Source organism: Passer domesticus, chromosome 7, assembly GCF_036417665.1.
Source record: "Passer domesticus isolate bPasDom1 chromosome 7, bPasDom1.hap1, whole genome shotgun sequence".
Lineage (NCBI taxonomy): Eukaryota > Metazoa > Chordata > Aves > Passeriformes > Passeridae > Passer > Passer domesticus.
In genome coordinates, this window is record NC_087480.1 from 50,506,515 (window position 1) to 50,526,680 (window position 20,166).

General features: G+C 37.4%; 1 protein-coding gene across 5 annotated transcripts in view; it reads left to right on the forward strand.

Annotated features, from left to right (window-relative positions):
• The window catches only part of ADGRL4 (adhesion G protein-coupled receptor L4), a 127,313-nt gene that overhangs the window by 83,802 nt on the left and 23,345 nt on the right, over nucleotides 1-20,166 (forward strand). For all 5 annotated transcript variants that reach the window (XM_064428525.1, XM_064428522.1, XM_064428524.1 and 2 more), the window contains 6 exons: nucleotides 7,795-7,947; nucleotides 13,931-14,086; nucleotides 14,605-14,675; nucleotides 16,350-16,523; nucleotides 16,613-16,796; nucleotides 19,038-19,154. In XM_064428525.1, the coding sequence (XP_064284595.1) occupies nucleotides 7,795-7,947; nucleotides 13,931-14,086; nucleotides 14,605-14,675; nucleotides 16,350-16,523; nucleotides 16,613-16,796; nucleotides 19,038-19,154 (855 nt within the window). The remainder of the gene's footprint in view (nucleotides 1-7,794; nucleotides 7,948-13,930; nucleotides 14,087-14,604; nucleotides 14,676-16,349; nucleotides 16,524-16,612; nucleotides 16,797-19,037; nucleotides 19,155-20,166) is intronic.

Consider the following 20,166-nt stretch of genomic DNA (forward strand, 5'->3'; position numbering starts at 1 on the left):
AAAGCTATATGGGAAAATATGTAATTCAGTAACAGTGAAGTTTCTAAAACACTTCTGCCGGTAGCATTCAGAAAAACACTGATACCTGCACACTGCCAGCAGTTCAAATCCAGCATATCCCCATTCAGCTGCACTTCACTTTGTGTTAATTCCTTGTTTTTGAAGGAGGCAAACCAAGAAACTAATGATGTGTCTCAACTGCATTCTGTCTAATCCTGAAATAGCAATCTTGACACAGGGTGTCTGCCAGGATGCTGAGGTTGGGTTTTGTAATTAAATCAGTGCGGGTGATGAAAGGAAGAGCAATGTGATCTTGATTCTTGACTTCTGCAGGAAGGTTTTGCCCCTTTGCTCCTGTAATAGCAATGGTGTAGGTTAATGGGAGCCACTCCTTGGGCATTTGTGAGTTTGAGGTCAGGCTTTTATGGAAACAGACTTTTCACACACTTAAACCAAACATGAGCATATTCACTTGGAAAGAAATGCAGAAACAGTCCTGGTATTTCTGAACCTGCCACAAGGAGCAATGGAGCAAGTCAGCTAGGGAAAAGCCTGCTTCAGAATTAGATATGAACCTGAGCTTGTCCTTTAGTTCAAACACACCTGTCTGCTCACTCCAGGGAGGAACTCAGCGGCTTGGTCTTAATTTCTGTCTCCCAAATGTATAATATGAACCACCCCAAACAAATTGATCCCATCAACTCCAATTAGAACTACCTTTACCAGCTAGCTCTGTGCCTGAGCAGTTATTTTATGAATCATTGCAGAGCCCCATGTATTTGCTCATTTGTGTCCATCACTGTGTGCCACCTGTGCAAGGAGCTCACACACCTCACTTTGTCACTGATGTTAAATATTTGATACTGCCCTTTGTGCTTTGCAGAGGCTCCCAGAACAGCACAGGTGCTTTTGTGTGCCTCCAGCCCCAGCTGCCTGGCACAGTGGGAGCACAGTGCTGCTGTAGCCATGTGACATTCCAGACCCCAGGATGTAGTCCTGGCTAACTGAAGGATGATAAGCCCATATCCTGACACAGAACAGCACCATTTCTTCTCATAGCCTTTGCTGCATGTTTGTAGCAAGTTTGATATAGCTCATCAGATAAGGCTCAATGTTCCACTGCCTCAGTCAAGCTGTGTTTCCTCTCACTTACACCTTCTTCACATCTTGCTCACCCACACCATGATGGCCCCCCTCTGGATTTCATATATAAGCTGTAAAGTGCTGATGCATTTCCTGGCTGTGTTTTCTGAATAAATATACTTTTTTGTTTTGAAATTTAGGACAGTGTTGCCTGGAAGTTTTTATTCCCCCTTAATCAGACAGTTTCCTAAGCTGCTTTCCTTTTGTCTAATCTCTTGTGTGGGACCAAAATGTTTAGATTTGAGTGACATCTCACTTATTCACATCCTGTCAGATGGAAGCATTGTACTGTTTGAGTTCACAATATAACCTACCAGGAGCTGCATGTAACTGGAACTGAAATTAGGATTATTTTTATCCACTCCTATTCAGCATTTATTAACCAGTTTTCCAAATAATTCACCTAGTCACAACTTCTCACCTCAAAAACCAGCCTTGGAACTGTAGCAGACCATCTTCAGCCTGTTATGGGGCTTTTTCACGCTGTACTGTCTCTGACATTACTCTGCTACAATCTCTCTCCTTCTTTAGCATTGCATTTTAACAGCTCATCAGACCAGCTGGTAAATTAATTTACCAGATCAGCTGGTAAATTAATGCCTTGTTCTTGGGAGAAAGACTGAAGGGGATCCTGGAGTACTCCAGATACAAGGAGGTCATGGTCTGCTACCCTGAGAGTGAGTGGCAGCTCCTTGTCCCTTGTGCCTGAGCTGCCTCTTGGGCTGTGCTCAGCACCCACACCCCTGACAGGCACCTGGGACCTGCTCTCCACAAGCAGGGGATGCCTGACCAGCTCCAAGTTTTGCCTGCAGTAGAAAGGGAAGGGGTCAGGCAGACAATGAATAACTAATTTGTTGTTTGGCCACCCAAACTGGTGCTCTGCACTTGCAGCTCTGAATTGTTCTTGCTGAATCTCTGTTGGTCAGTAAAGCAATGAGGCCTCTTCTGGGAGAGTGATGGGAGGGTGTTGAGACACTCCATGTGGGCCTCTGCTCTCCAGAGGTGCAGGGGAGGAAGTGATGGGGGAAAATGTGACAGGACCACTCAATATTTATTCCCTCCTTCAATTATGTAATCCCTCTTTTTACTTCTGTTTCACTAATTTAAGCACCTTGTTTCTTTTTGTTCTCAAATTCTTGCAGATTCCTCTCTGGGTAAATGGTTTGTTTCCAGTCAAGGACTAGTACCTTTAATGATATCTACCCCACCACAACTCCATTCTTTACATATGAGTGATCACAAATTATAGATTTCCTTTTTCTGGTATTTCACAAGTGTTGAAAAGGCAGGACATTCTGTGTGGCCAAACAAAATTACAGTTTCATCACTGGCACTTACCTGATAATAAATGCTGTTCATGTTTAATTTATAATGTCTGGAAATATCAGCAAGAGATGAGGGAAACAGTTTGGATAATATAACCCCTCCAAACCTTGTCCATTCTCTGAAACTCAATCTGAGTATGACTTTAATATGTAGGAAACTTTCTTTTCCTCCTTATTTTGGACTGTTCTGTTCCTTAAACTGGGACTAAGGGAATTTTCTATTGTGTGGCCCTTTAGTTCATCCAGACATGAAAGAACTGCTGATCTGAAATCATCCCTTTATATACACATAGACTGTGAAGATGTGAGAGAAAATATTTGTTTGCTGCACTGAGACCCTATAGGAGATCAGCTAGTTTTAGAGCCACCAAGTTAAAATTGGTTAAAAACTCCTGCCAAGCTACAAAAACATCCCAAGAAGGCATTGTGAAAAGCTCTTGAAGGTGGTAGGGAAATGTGAAATCTTAACAAGGCAGAGCTTGCAGCAGTAAGATTTTCTATGCAGCAACTGCATGGTTCCCTGCCCAGGTGTAGGACAAAGATGAATCAGGCCCATTATGAAAGCAATTCATATTTAAATGAGATTTCCAGCCCGGTTTCTACAGTCTCAAGTGGTTATTCTAAGCATCTGCTCTTTCATGCTGATTTAGACCAAGCTCGAATGCTGAATCTTTGGAGAATCATAAACAAATTGTGTTAAATTGCCATTAATGGAAACAAATCACAAGAAAGGAAAGGCAAGGTTGTTAATGGCATTGCTGTTCTTAACTCGGGCTTTGATGGCAGTAGATGCAGTCCTGCAGCACAGAAGTAATGTATGTAAAATCACCCACTGTTCTGAGACCTCCAGACAAGCTGAGCACAGCGGGGGGAGTAGCACTGGAATTTGTTTTACAGGAGGCCTTTCATTTCCTTGCTTTTGAGGGGTTAAGTGAGGCACTTCAAGCCCTGTTCTCCCATGAGGGTTACACTAGGGAAGGGTAGTTTTCGTTTCCCCCAGGGGCTCCATAGCAGCTCTGGCAGCAGAGGCTACTGTCAGAAAGCAGCGGATGCAATGAATCAATGTATTCCCCAGCCAGCCTGGCTGCATTTCCTTCCTACCCACGGCTGTCCACTGCTCAGACTGCTGTGTCCGAGAGATACTGTGTCCATCTTGATAGATGGGTATGCCCCAGAGGCCTCCAGCCTTGGTTTCCACAGATAGGTTTGCATGGATTAGAAAAATTAATTGTTGATGTTTTCATTGCATTAACTTTATGTCACACGGGGAACACACTAAATAGAAGGTGCATATATTGTAGTGTAAGAGATGCTTGTAGTCCTTAGTAACATCAGATATCACTAAACTTCTGAAAATCACGGCATTGGGCCTATACTTGTTCCAGTGAAGCTTTGGGAAACCTCAGGTTAACAAATTCAAGCTCTGATCAGGAGTCTTTAATATTCCCTTCATTTCTGCAAAAATCTCATTTTGCATGGATTGGGGAGAACTGAAAATGCACAAATCATTCTGTTTAATTTTGGATTTCCACCTTATTTGTTACTTGAAGGGAGGAACAATTTATTTTGAAATTTATAAAAAGTAAAACAAAAAAAACTTGTGTGATTGTGAATTAATATGACAAGTTTCACTCCAAAACTAACTCTTCATATTATATATCATCATATCATCAAAAAGTCTATGACAGAGATGTGCCCAGTGCAATGAAAATCTTTCATAGCTGTTTGATAAATCCACTACCTAAATCTTTTTCCTCATGATATTTTTCATGTAAATACACAAGCGATATTACAAAAATCTTCCTTACATTTTGGCTAGTAATGATGAGATTTTAGAGCAACCCAAATCATAGAACTGCCATGTAAAAAAATAACTAGCCAAAAATGGAAAGCAACCCATAAAAACTAACCAAACCTAGAATCCCAACAACCAGCTCCATACCCCCACTGTCATTTCTCAAGATATTGCAGCTATTAAGGAAATGCCTTGTACATCAAACAGACTTGAATGTAACATTACCTTTTGGCCATGATAATTAACCTTGTCATTTAGGTTGTTGTACCTCTAAAGTCTCCAAATTTTTCATAATTTACTGGACACAAAAAATCTTTAAAGCAATGTATATTCCCAAAATACTGCCTGCAGTGTTCAATGAGTAGCTGTGCAGCATTAAATGCACATGCTGTAATTAAATTAGGTAGCAACAAAGCAGGTGGACTATATGAGTTCTGTCACTTAAAGTATCCTTTCTGTGTAGGCAGAAAATTTTGTTAGAAAAACATTTTTTCACCTATAAATCCCATTGTTTTTCTCCTGTCATCCTTTATATCACAAATTCAACGATATTATAAATCATGTAAAATTTGGAATATTACTTTAAACCCTTGGGCTCCTCATTGGAGTGCTGTCTGAATAAAAAATTAAGGTTGTTTACAGAGAGAACTCAATAATATTTTTGCCATCATTTTTTATCTTGTATAATATTTTGTGTAAAAAGGAATGTTGAGATAGACTGTATAGGAAAATCCTTTCTGTTTGAAGAAAACATCTTCTCTTGCCTCCTCATTAACCTGGTAGTTTTCCATAGCCTACTTACATCAGTAACTTTTACATCATTAATTTCAATGCAAGCAGGATGTGGTCCAGTAAATTATCCCCTGCACAGTCTGCTCAGCATTACTTTAGACCATGGGAATAGTGAAATGAAAGTTCCATGTGAATTTAACTCTTTAAAATATTCATTCTTGTGTTTGCAATATAAGTTGCTGCTGTTCTTCAATGTTCACAATGGTACTGTAATGATCTGAAAGATCTGTCAATAAGAAAGCTTAACAAGGCCATACAGTCACCATTAAACCCCTTGCAGACATCATAAATATTGAGGAAAAACACCAGTAAAGTTATTTAGGTATAATTCTAGAAAATTTGTTGATAACCACTGTATGAGTCAGTTTAATATTGCTTATAAATCCTTTAGACCACCTAAAAAAAGGAATATTGCTGGATATCAAGGACTACAATTGAAGTCCTAGAAAAAACATCCAAAATAAATGTTCTTGCATGTAGCCTTTAGACTCCTCAGCTCTGTTATTCCTTTACTTCAAATCAAGTCCTGCCACCATCAGTGACCTTCTACTTCTCATTTTCCAAGACTACAATCCCATGAGCTTTCCAAGTCAACACATACTCTTTTCTAGAATCTGTTATATTTTCCCAAGACCAAATTAATTTTAAAACTCACTATAATAGATAGTCCACTCTTTTTTTTGTTGTCACTAAATGCTAGGCAAATTTGGGTTGCAAAGGAGTCAGAAACACTCAAAATACATCAGAAGTGGACCCTGTAATTAAGGTTTGTAAAGTTTTCTGAGACTTGATCTCTGCAATGCTACGTGACAAACCAGATTTTTTCACATTCTCATGCCTTTTTTTTTTTTTTTGAGCTGGGATCAACATCACACTTTTTCCTCCTTATCGTAATTCCACTTATGCTAATTAGGTTTTATTTTGGCATTCTTTAAGATCCAAATGATACACATCCTCTGCTGTATTCTCATGAATACCAAGGCCGTGGAATAAATATTGTTGATATGTGTTGGCACAGTGCTTTTATACTTGGATCCCTCATTAAATTACATTACATTTTAGTTTTAATGAGCATAATCCATTTGATACTGTTGACCCAAATTCCCCTGAGGAAAACTGCAGCTCTGAATTGATATTGCATGTCTGAGTCAACTGAGTCACGTTCAAAATCATGTCAGACTTCAAATATCAAAAAATGTCCTGTTTGAGTAATGCTGGGGGTTGGTTGTGACTAAGTTTTATTCCAGAAACCTATTCCTGCAAGGCTTTGTGGCTCTTGCTGTACTTTAATCTTGTCACTGCCCCAGCTTGCGTGCCACTTTCCTTATCTGCATCCTATCTCTGTAAGCAGCTTATGAGAACACTGACCATCAGGAAGCAGGAGCAGCTTTCTAAAGCTCATCCTTGGGTGTCTTTTCTGAAATCATATTTCTTCTCCCTGTCATGCTCCTAAATCATTTCTCTTCTGCAATAAATTGTTATTTCTCTCCCTGTTAGAATTCTTTCCTGTCATTCATCATGTTATGAGTACCTTTTGCTTGAGAACAGGAACAAAATCCCAGTACATTTCAGGACGTCTTTAACTCTTTTCCTTTCTCATGATGTAGAAAATAGAAAATTCCACTCAAGACTGCCACCTTCTTTGGGAGACTTTTATTGATTTTTTTGTGTCAAAGTTTTGGGGTACTTCAAAAAAATGGCTATTGGAAAGATTGATTTATCAGTATTGTGAGTGTTTCTGTTTGATAAGAAGATTGCTTGAATATGAAAGCTTTTGAATTTTTTTTTGAAGTTTGGTCTGAAAATTATTTAATAGACAAAAAAACCTTGGAAGATTTTGGAGAGGAAATGGTTTTATTGAGTCATTGCAGGAAATCAACTATGCATGAGTTCAAAGCATGAGTTTATGGTTTTGTTTGACCTTTGATTAAGATCCCCATGCACACAATGACAGCATGTGCTGAGGCTCTGCAGATGACAGTCTCAAACTTGTCTCTGTCACTCCTTTTCACTGTGTCATTAGAGGCCTGGGATTAGCCCTGTAAAATTGTTCATGTGAATTTTCAAGTACAAAAATTGACTTGCAGAGCAATTGCTAAGAGGTAAGGCTCAAGACATAAATCTTGCTCATCTCTTTGTTAAGACTTTTGGGATAACTAAGAAAAAACAACATTCTTGGAGATCCAGGGCAGTCAGTAGGATGAATTTTTAAGTCTGTTTTGCAGTAATGTAGAGAAATACCATAGAAGGTCTTTTAAAAGAGGACATTAAAAATGTGCATTTAGCTATAGTGCTTTAGCTTTGATGTCAGAGAATGAATGGGATTTCTTTATATCCTTTTGACCTATGTTTCTTATAATTCAGAATTCCCAGGTAAATCCTCAGAGTGAGCTTCTACCTGTAGATTTTTGGATAGGAAAAAAAAGTTATCAATTACAACCATGCCAGAACACGCGCTTGTTTCAATCCTTTATTCCAAATGTATATCCAATTAAACCATTAATTTCAGCATCCCACTGATCTAGCACTTGTTGATTCACACAGATGATGGCAGATGAGTGCTGCTGAACACCTGATTACATCCTTAGTAATGGAAAAACTATACAGACAAATACCAAGACTGCCAGCTCAGCATTCAAGACTTATGCAAGTGAAATAACAGAGCCAAATTAAGCTTATATGATACTGCTTTCTTCAATCATCAGATGTAAATATATTTTTCCCTAATTTGTCTTGCAGATGATAATGAGTGTGAAAATGCTACTCAACCTTGTGGAGAGCATGCCAATTGCACAAACACAGAGGGAAGTTATTACTGTACGTGTATGTCTGGTTTCAAACCCAGCAATGGTCAACAAATTTTTGTTCCTAATGATGGAACCTCCTGCGTGGGTAAGTTATTACTGTCTGCCAGAGAACTTTACACTGTCACTCTTCTCTTATTGGTCCTCTTAATTATAGAAATCTAGCAAAATGCTTTCATATTTGTGAAGTTTGGAGCTTGGGTATAAAATTCCCACATTTTGGACTGGAACAGGCTTGCTTAATATTCCAGTTCAGGCCCACATTTCTCCCTGACAACAGAACATCTGCCATTTTTTTCAATGGCACTTGCATATTGACTCTGCTTGCATGTTTAAATCCACATGTCACAGATTTACACAATAAATATATAGTTTAGGAAACACAGATATCACCAGTTTGCCCATTTATGCCACTGTTTCACTGATCTGTGAGCAAGGTAGTCACATTCTCAGGAGAAAAAAGTGTAAAAATATTCTGCATTCTGTTTTGGATCAACAAAATTCTCTATAAGTTTGAACTAGTATACTTCAAATATCTTTTGTTTGGCAACTTGGTTAGGATACTTTTGGTAATTTTTCAAGTCTAATCAAAAGCAACAAGCAAGATCAGTGGTTATCCTACATCCTGTGCCATTCATTCACCTCTGGTTCTGTAGCAGTTGAATGGAACAAGTTCAAGATTACAGGAGAGGAAAAGTTCTCTGGAAAAATGTTATTTCTGAACAACCATGCAATCCTTTAGGATTTGCTCTGAATGAAAGAACTGCAACTATTTCTCTTTTTCAAACTCCTGGTAATTTTCTCTGTATGTTGCGAAAGTCCTCAGGGAATGGGAAAATGAGAAATAAATCTATTGCCCTTTACACCTTTATGCTGACTGTGTCTCATTCTAGGTATGTCTCCTGTGAGCTTGTGAGTGCTGACAACCTCTCTTCTCACTGCTCTTAATATCAGCAGAGTGGTTGCATATTAAGCCAGAAAGTGATCTAATCAACATTTCTTGCCCATTGCTCACATCCATCTAAAAGTGCTCTGCTTTATCCAGCTGCTATGAATCATTCTTAAATTAGCTAGGATGGAGACAGTTAGCACATTGAGCTGTAAATATTCTCACCATTTCTGCTCCAGGTTTTGATTTTTACATTATGATATTTCCTCAGCTTCGGAAGTTTGTCTTCAAGTTATTTCTCTGACTGGTTTTGTGTCACTTTAACTTCTTACCCTTAACTTGATAATTTCTTCTTTTTCCCCCTCTTTACTGGGCAGATAAAAAGATCTCTTTTTTATCCTCTACTAGAGTACTTATTCTTTTTGAATATCCACATGGAGGAGCCAAGAGCTTTCAAAACATACACTGAAACAAAAAAAATTACCTGTGGGCACCTTTTTTTATTAAACAAGTGTTCCAATTACTTTACCAAGATGTGAGTCCTAAACACAACCTTCTCATCCACAATTTTTTTTTTTTCCTTATCCATCAGGGAAACCATAATAGGATATTTTGCACCCAATGGTTCTGCTGCTACAGGTAGCAGATATGACTTGCACACAAGCAGCTAGTATTTGTGTATTCAGGGTGACAGCTGAAGCAAATATCAAATTTCATTTTAAATAAAGTACAAGTTATTTAGTACAAATCACAGAACAGAACTACCAGGTATCCATCCTACACAAGTTTATGGGGCTCCACAATATATTTTTAGATTCTGCAAAGTCTTAAATCTTCATTTTAGTATATGAATATATGTATATCTCTACATGGCGCTAACTTTAAGACTAGTGTTGGAATTTTGGAGAGTATGCCATTATGAACCCTATTTGCTTATGCCCTCAAACCTACCTGAGTTTCCAGGAGTGCAAGTGTGGCACATAACCATGTGTGTGCAGTCACTTTCAAAGTCCATGCACATACCTGTGTGTTCCCTCTTTGGAAACCACAATAAGCTCCTGTGTAAAAAGTGATAATGTTCCCCAAGGAAATAGATCAAAGGAAATCTTGGGAAAATGGCTTTGAGAAATGTTGGTTCGCCCTTAATCCAGTCAGAATGCTGAGTTTTGAGTTGAGGGTCAAAAGTATTTCACCCATGTTATCAGGTAGAATTGCTGTAGAGATGACAAAGAAAGATGCAGATAGAGGAGGAACTGGGCAGTAAGAAGGGAAAGAGAGAAGAAAAGGATAAAGGAAATTAAGAACAGAAAAATAAGAATGCAGAGATGTGACATTTCTGAAGATATTTTTCTGCTGTCCTGAAAGTGAGCTATTAAAATCTATTTTTTGATTTGTGCAAAAGCCATACTTTTCCTTAGACTTCACAATTTATTGAATGTTCAGCTGCAGATAAAAAAGTGAAATAGAAACCTACTTTTTTCACCCCAGTCAACAGAGTAAAAACATGAAAATGGCCATCTGTGAAATGAAAGTGACATCCGCGCCATTCTGCTTTTTCTGGGAACATGCTATTAGCCCCCTTCAGGTATTTCTGAGAGCACTGGGAAGGCACCCATTCTCCATCTCATCCTTTGCTGTGACAAGGGAGCTGTACAGGGGATGGAATCTGGCATTGGGCCACGTTGCTAACTTTTCTTTTACCTTTGCCATTCATAGCCTTTTACATTTCTACTTTGTGTGTGCTGCTGCCTTCCACAGTGTGGAGACACGGGGAGGGAACATCTAGTCCTTTGCAATTGGACTTTTCAATCACTTGCAAGCTACTAATAATCAGAAGGTATAATGTAGACATCAAGCTGTCTTGACTGGCTGGTGAGGAATCAAAGCGATGCAGGTACAATCCTGTAATTGGCAAGACTGAACATAATAACTGTTCTCCGTACTTTTAATTTAATTGGAATTTCCTTGCCTGCTGCAATAGATGAGGAGTGACAAAGCAAAGAAATAAAATAAAAGGTTATAAATCTATTTTCACACTAGCCTAAGTGGTGTTGGTGATATTATTTTTCTGATCGCAGCTATTATAAAAGCTTCAAAGTTCAGCTCCAGGATTTGTTTTGAATATTTACTGAAAGGCCAGGTCTTTTTACAGACCTGTGGCAAATGCTCTTCTGTTTAAAAAGCTGCTGTTCTTCAACCTTTGCTCAGGAATGCTGTCTGTGAAGACTGCTCATGCAGCCTTGGCAGCCCACTCCTGCTCCCACAGTACATCAAGGAGGAGAGTTTGGGATCCTCACCCCAAAGCTCCACTAAAATTGGATTGCTGAAAGCACTGACAAGCTGTTGTTCATGTGTGGTCCAAAAATTGCATATTTGGTTAAAAAGGCATAGCTACAAAATAAAAAGAAACAAAAGCCTACAGCTACCGTGCACAGCATTTCAAAGCAGGAACTTAAAAGCTGCATTCTTCCAACTGTCACAAACTGTTGTCTGCTCCTGACAATCTCATTGATTTAAAAGGGATACAAAGCTGATTAGTACCTTGCAAGTTCAGGCATATTGCCTTTTAGTTTTGTCATCCAGGAGTTGTTTTTTCTTCTGAAAACAGTAAATTACATAGGCATGATATGGACCCATTCCATATGGACAACTCAACTCTGCAGAAAGTCTATTTGCATATACTCAATGGTGTCTCTGTGAGACTTTAAATAGCAGTCCTGTTGCCAGAGATGTGCCAAAATACTTGAGTTTCTGCTTTTGTTTTCAATAATCCTCTCTTCTCATTAAAATCACCATTACACTTTATATCTTATATAATTGCAAAAAGAATTTGCCCAATAATAACAAATCAAATATTTACTGATCTAAAAGTTTATAAAAAGAAATGTCATGACAATTTGGAAACATTTGTATCAATAAATCATATGGAAACCTGATCCTTGGTATTCTTAAAAGCATTCAAATATTACTATTTATTGTAAGTTTTGGCAAAGATTTTTGTCAATTGCCGGTGTTTTAGCACTGCATTGCATGATGATTGGCTTGTTTAGATGTATATGCCTTCCATGTAGCTGACAAGGCCAAAGATATCTTTGGTTTGAGGGTGATGGTGTTTTCTAGTTAGACAAACTGGCTTTGTCATGATTTTCACCCCTGCCACTTCATTCAAAGTCTCTCTGTCTTACGGAGTCACACAATAAGGCACTGACAGACACTCACTTGTTTCAAGCAGAGCTTTATAATTTACTGATGTGAGAGGTTATTTAAATGCCAAGAGTAAGAACTTTAGCCTTATGCCTTTAAATGACAGCATTTAATTATGAGGTATCCTGTGTGTAGCACTATATCATGCTATTTTCCTTCCCTTTTGCCAGATTGGTTCATGTATAATGTGGTTAGCTCCATAACTATGAATACTGAGGTCACAGAAACCATACAAATGCGGATAATGCAAAACTCGGCTTCTTAAAGAGAAACATTAGCAGTTTGGGACATTAAATATAGAAATAAACTATTGCCCTAATGCAGAAAACCATCATTTAACCTCCTGCTTTAAACTTCCATGCTGGCACCAAGCCATTTAAACACACAGCTTTCTTGGTGGCTCTCCCTTCAGAGCAGTGGTGGCTGTGCTGGGGAGGGCAAATGCACCTCCAGCCCCACATCTCCTTCTGTCTGTGCAGGACTCTGAATGGCTTTTCCATGGCAACTTCTGAGCTTCTGGCTTAAAACACAGCATATCAGGTTTAATCAGAGCATTGGCTCATTGAGAAAAAAAAGATATATGAAAGTGAGGTGGGACTTCAGCCTTAAATCCCAGGGAGGTCTCTGTCCAAATAGACAGATGGCCCTCAAGTACCCTTCATGTATTTTTTTGCATTCCCTTTGTCTATCAATATGCATGCAGTATATCTTTCCATTTTTCAAAAATAACCTTATTTGACATGTATTGTTGCTCCTTTTTGTGCTCCTTTTTGAAAACCACCAAGGTTCTTCTACCAAAAGCAGAGTGTGAAACTATTTCCTATATGCTAACAGTGTATTTATCCAGCCACCCCATATCTGCTTTCTGCTTGTCTATTCTTAACACCCCTTCTGTCTGAGCAGAGGCTGCCTATCAATTCAGATAGCTCTTCTCTTCCACTTATCAATTAACCACTTCTCCTATTTTCACCAATTTCTTTCCAAAACCAAGTATCATACCAGTTCTTGACTGCAGCTGGCATTTTCTCTCCTCCATTCCCTGCACTGTCTTTTCTTTCTTTCAGTTCAGTTCTCAGGCTGTTACTTTAAACCCACTCATGTGCCACTTCATTTTTCACATATACCTGTCCCAGAGCTCTTCATGTTTTTCTCCTTTCCAGCAGAGCACTTCACAGTCCATTACTTCATTCTCCAGAATTATTTGGTATAGTTCCCAGTTTGCTTTCTCCATTGAGTTATTTGATCTTTATCCTTAGCCAGACAAATCATGCAAAATAATCAGTACTCCAGCCAGGGATTTAGTACCCAGCTCTCCTAAACTGATCAATTCATGGATTCCCTTACTGGAATTCATTGGTTTTACTCTTGGACTATGCCCCACCCAGTTACTGAACTTGTCTACCTAATGGCCATTTATTTAGAAGCACAAAAGACATTTTAGGAAATGTAATTTAAATGTGGATTAAAAAAAAATAAAAGAAAAGCTATGCCAAGCACTTTAAAGGGCACAGGTTTAATTCTTAGATTAACAAGATGGACAGAGTGAGCTTTTGCAGTGTCTTTTTAAAGCTGCATCTTAAAAGACGAGTCTGCAGGGTTTTTTTTCTTTTTCTTACTGAGCTGAGAAAATCTATTTAGTCTAATCTCTGAAAAATGGATTTCAGATGATTTGCATCATGCCAACCATTTTGTTATGATAGAATTAATATGGTTTTAAAACATGAGCAGTGTAGTATTATATAGCAATAAAAGTGATGGTATAAAAATATGATCAATTATGATTTATTCTTCTAATCCTTAAGTATTATAATTGGCAGGGGTTTTGCCATTGAGATTGTAGGTTTAGTTTTTTGCTTTTTTTATTACATGAAATTTTATTGTGAAAATGCTTGTGGTGTGCAGGGCTATTATCAACAAAGCAGCAAGGTGTTATTCTGTAAATACTTAATAAAAATTCAATTTCTCACAATATTTGCAGATGTAGATGAGTGCAGCAATGAAGGAAGTGTTGCCTGTGGAGATCATGCAAAATGTGAAAACGTGGATGGAGGGTTTAACTGCTCCTGTAAGGAAGGTTATCAACCATCCACAGGAAAATTGCAGTTTAAGCCAAATGATGGCACTTCCTGCCAAGGTACATGATATTATAAAGGTTTATGTGTTATTATAGAGATACATCTTCTGAGAAACCCACCAGTGCCTATTTATCTTCAGTTAGATTAATCAGCAAGACATGAAAAAGAGGCAAGGCTGTGGCATTGACAATTCCTGAGAATAGAATAATTTTGTAAATGTATTTTTGCTAAACAGTGTGATGAGATCCATCTGAAATAATGGTTGCCTCCTCATAGTTGTCAGATCTGTACTGCTCCCTGTAAATTTGAGCTCTCTCTGCTCCACCTGTGGAAATCCCATAAAAGGGACCAAATTCTCTACCTGAGTAAAGCAGCTCATTCCAACCCAATGCCATAATTTTGGCCAAGATAAAGTCTCTGTAATTGTAGTTTGAGAATGGAATGCTGTGGTTTATGTGCATAAATTCAGAATGCTGGTGGTTTGGGGAATGACCTAGACAAGAGCTTTTGCAATTAGTATGTATTGAATATTGATTGAACTGCAATGTATAATTAGTTTCCCTTTTTATTTTTACAGAAAACCCAAAGGCCAAGTGTGAGTTATTCAAAGACTGTATAGCTGAACATATTAATAGAACTTTAGCCAGAGTAAGTAGCACTGGTTTGTAGATTAATTTTCAAATCCTTTAATTGTTTCTGTTTGAAACTGCTATTTCAATTATAATAGTTCTTAAACAGTTTTTAACAAAGGTTTGAAGCATACAATTGAACTTAAGCATGTTGACAGAAGGCTTTTTAATAATTTCAAATTATTTGAACTGGATTGTATGTTCTACTCATGATAATAACTTCCTGGGAATCTGCATGTTCTCTTTCCAGCAAAGTGAATCATGATGCATGAAAAATTCAGAAGTGTGGTAATCACTCAGCTGTTTCTGTAATTTCTGGAGTTACACACTGCCGCATTTACTGATGTGCAATTATTTGCTTGTTCAGAAGGAAGGCAAGATAGCTTACCAAAGTAATGTCAACAAGTGACTAAATAGAAAAGGGAGCCATAGCATCTTGGTATGCTGGTTTATTTACTTCTCAAAGACAAGTGTGTAAAGTGATACAGGATTTATAGAGACAAATACTCTGTGGCCGGAGTATTTTTCACCAGAAATACTTTTTTTCACCAGAAACAGAGATTCCAGAAGCCAATTAAAATTATATTAATGAATGCACTATCCATTATTCTTCAGCTACAGTATTGTCTAATTTAAAAGGATAAATGAAGCATAAGCATAAATAAATTAAAATCAATTGTATATGTTTATATTTGATGTTAAGCAATTTGATTTAGTTACTGGATTCAAAAACATATTATTTTAAAGAATTTTATTAACCTAGTGTTATATATATGTAGTGTTAACATACTTTTTATGTTTACCTGCAATGTAATGCATCATATCAAATATAATACCTGCTTATCACACTTACGTACAAAGGCATGGTAAATGTTACAGCAGAATCTTAAAGTGACATTTTTTAAAATATATACTCAAACTAAACTTAAATTTATGATTAAAAATTATTTCATGTAAATGAATGTCAGATTTTTAGCCTGTTTTCTAGTTCTCAAAGACAAAGCAAGCCCCACAAAAAGTGTTCAACAGCAGAGAGTAGAGATCATACAAAATCAGTGATTGAGTGTTTTATTAATTAAATTCCAGTATTGTGAGGTAAGAATTCTTCTCTTATTCAGCCATGAGACTGAAATGTGGAAGGTTAATCTTCATCTCACACTCTCCTGCCTATATTTTAAACTAGCTGTTTTATGTAAGTGCATTTAGCAGTTTATAAGCTGAAGAACTGAAGGAGAAATAGGCAGTACAGTTCACTCAACTACATGCTTTATAATTTGCATTTGACAAAAAACAACTAAAAAAATACAAATTCTTCCCAACTGCTCCCACCTCTTCAGTTAAATTTTAAAAGAAAAGTCAATAGATTAATACAGAAGTAGAATAATCATATCATTTATATTTAATTATTTTTGCAGAACATTTACTAGTTCACTTTAGATCATCTTAGCTGCTGTAGGGAAAAAAATGTGTAATGATAGCACACCATTTTTTTAATCATGGTTGCTTGTGAAGGTTATACTAGACGTGTAATTTCAATAATTTATAGTCAACTTGTTGATTGGGTAGGGTTTATGCACAAGTGTCTTATAAACCAGTATGTTAATTAACAGAAATCAGTCTATTGGGTTCATTTTCATGTGCAGAAATATGGCTTTAATTGTTTCATTAAGATATGAATTCTGGCATTTTTCAGATTAGTCATTTAAAAACACCTCTGGAGAAGCTGCAAGAAATTAATAAAAATACTTTGGGACCACTTTTACCTGTAGAAGTGATTTCATATGTTGAAGCACTGTCCTATTCATCATGGAACACCATGAGTGACCCTGTCTCTGACAATGAAGCCCTCCACAACACCACCATTAACGTGAGTGGATCAAGCCTTGGAGTTGTGGGGTTTGTCCTTATTCCAAAGATAGTGTGTGACTGTTCTCAAACACATGCTTTTACTTTCAGGTTTTGGTCAACACTGTGAACAATTTTTTACAAAAAGACAAAATTACAGTCTGGGAAGCTCTGCCTGTGGATAACCAAAGGCGGAGCCTGACTAAGCTGCTGCACACTGCAGAGCAGGCGACGCTTCTCGTGTCACAGAGCTTCAAAAAGACAGCCCAGCTGGAAGCTAATGCAAGTGACATAGGTAAGATAAAGAAAATTATTCTAAGGTATACTTTAGATGTGGACTAAACTGAGAAGTTTTTCAGCACAATTATGAAGATTAGAAATGGTGTTATGTGAAAGACACAGGTGTTAATTTGTTTGATTTTTGTAACTAACACCTGACTTTCAGTGTAGGTATCATAATTTTCAAAGACTAAACCTTTGAGTCCAGAGCAAAAAAATAAATTGAGAGTCTGTAGGTACTCATTTTCATATTCTCTTTAAATCTCTCATTATGGCCATACTCACACAGTCTAGATTCATTTTATAAGCACAAAATTATCCTATGCGTCTTATGTATATAAAAAACACCAGTGGAACAAAATTTGGACTTGCTCTCTACAGATTTTTTTAACTCTTTTTGGTTCAGTGTAGTTCTTATAAATGAACCTGCAATAATGATTGTACTTAGTGAGTTTAATCTTGAGTGAATTTATCTTAAGAGGAATTTCTCATTTTAAGAGGAATTCCCCAGGAGGAGAGTTGCTTAGTCCCAACTGCACCATTTTGTTCACTTACCTTCTCCCTGTGTGCTGGTGTCTTCCCACCAACGCCTGCTGATTTTGCTGTGGTAACAATAGTTTTACCATTCCTTCTACTGAGAGCAGAGTAGGCTGACACCAGCCACTTTTGGAAATCCTGATAAAGCATGGCTGATTCCTTTGTCAGTGGCCACTCTTTCATCTTTATTTTTTTTGAATCTCCCCAAACTGTATGTGATCTGATTTCTTATTTTATATTTAATACAGTCCTTCAGTGTCTCTCACCAGCTTGCTGTTTTATATGATGACTTGATGAGTAAGATTCTTGCTGTGCTCTCGAGGCACCTGTTCTTCCCTCACCTTCCTGAAAATAAATTAGAGTGATGAAAAAGAAGGGAGGGATTTGTTCCTCGACATAGACTCTGTAGAATCAGGCTCATTGCAGAGCACCTCTGGGTCTGCAGCAGGTGCAGAGCAGTACCAGATGCTGGCTGTAAAGCCCCTGGGCCCCCTCCCCACACCTCCCTTGCTTCAAAGCAGAGGCTCCATGACCATGGAGCTGAGGCCATGAAAGTCAGGAAGAGAGAATTCGGGTGCAGCCTCCAGTGGAGCTGTAGGTATCAGTCACCAAGGTGACAGAAAAAACAGATAAAGAGAATGGAGAGAAATTCTTGTGCTGAAAGGTTAATGGTTGTATTCTTTGGTTTTATTCTAAAATGGCAAACTGAATTAGCTCATTTCCAAATTGGACCCAAACACTAAAATTTTTTGTTACTGTTTTTCAGCATGAATAAATTCTTCACAGGTCTCATACATGCCAGACACAACTATTTTAGGATAAGACCTACAACATCACCCCTCTCTCTCCACTGCTTTTTTTGGTGCAAGCTCTTGAACTATGAGCTTTTCAAAACTCCAGCCAAAGAAAACAATTTCTTATGCCCTTACAAACATTTTCTTACAGCCGGTCTATTGAATAGCTCATATTATTTTTGTGTGCTGTGCTATAAGCAATGCAGATGGTCTAGTTTAGTGATATTCCTCCGTCAGTCAAGTTTTAGATTTGTTTTGTTTTATTTTGTTTTGCTCTGTTTTGTTTTGTTTTTTAAAAAAAACCCAATTGACTTCTTTTTTTTTTCACATCCTGGGTGATTGAAACTCAGCACTGTAATGAAGCAAGTAAAGAGCTCAATAGTCTCTAATGTAGTTTTTGTCCTAAGGGGTGATGCTTGTTTGTTTGCTTTTTGACAAGACACATCATTAGTTCATGGTGCAATGTGTATTTGGTAGCATGGATAGATAACCATAAAATATATACTTTTCAAAAGTTGGCTTTTATCAAATGTTATTATTCAGTGGAGAATTTTATGCTTTCCTTTTTATAATTGTGATTTGTAGCCCCTTTCAGAAATACATTTTTAATAAAGCAATAGCTCTTCCTAAAGTAACCTACATTGTTTTTTCCAGTACCTAATTTAAGGCAAGGTAAATAAGAGACTATATTTTTCATGGAAAGAGTAAAAAGTATGAGAGCAAAATGTATGCATGAAAACAAAAAAAATCGATGTTTAAACAAACATGTTATATTAATGACATCTTTCTTAAATATTTTGCACATGGATAGAGTCTTAAAATTCACAGTAATTATGCAATCCAGTAGCACACTTACTAACCCAACTCTAAATTATGGCAGGCCATAATGGAGCCATGATTTGTACAGTATTTTTCTTCTTTTACAGCACTCAAGGTTTTTGCTTTTGATTCACACCACATGAAACACATCCACCCTCACGTATACACAGGGGGAGATTACATAAAGATCTCTCCTAAGAAGAGGAAGGAACCTCATCCAAATGGTAAGAAACAAAGGTGGGAGAGTAGGTGGGTTAATAAACACCTTAGATAGACTTTTACCCACTAGAAAACAGCCAAATGTGCAGTTTACCAAGGCTGAACTTCCCCACTGCTAACTACAAAGAAGACAAGGTATTTTTATCATCCTTTATCCTTTATTGTCTCAAGACTGATATTTTTAACTTATCCAGTGGCACAGTGAGTGTCCAATGAGTTTTCACCATGGGCATTGGTACTACAGACCTGAGCTTTATCCTTTTCCCAGCCATAGATCTGCTGGATGACTTTGGACTGGCCCCTTCAACTTTCTGTGCTACTTCTCCTTCAAAATTTGGTGTATTTTTCTATTCAGAGAGCAAGAAGATGTAATCTTTACTACCAAAACAGCAGGACCCAGATCTGGCTTATACCTCAGAGTGATACAGAAAGGGCTTACAACTACTGTAGTCACTTAATATAAGTACATATCACTAAATATAAATACATTTGTTTAAACAGCTCTGGACTTATAACACATAATTTAATAAACATGGAAAATATTTTTAAATCTTCGTCTTCCATCGAATTTGTATCTCAACTCATATCAGTACCTAAAAATGTGGTTTATTGTGGTACCAGGGAGAATGTCTCTACATTTTTTAAGATCAGCACTGCATCCTAAAATACCTTTTTGTTTTTCCCATCCTGGGTCCAATGTAACGGAAGTCAAAGCAAGCCAGGTACTTCAGAAACAGCCAGTATTTACTTCAGGTCAGAGACATTTCAGTTTATAAGAGTTGACACCACATGTGTAACCAGTTGCAGAGCAGCAGCAAGCATACATTACTCTAGGAAAAATCCATATGCACATAACTAATTAGTATTGCCAGTGAGAACACATATTTTTATTTCAAATGCCAGTTACATTGTTTTAAATAAAGCTATATTTCATTGTCTCTAAAACATTTTTATAAGTATTCCACAAAGACTCCATCTGTTTTGCATACTTTATGCAATAGCAGCAATAATGTCTAT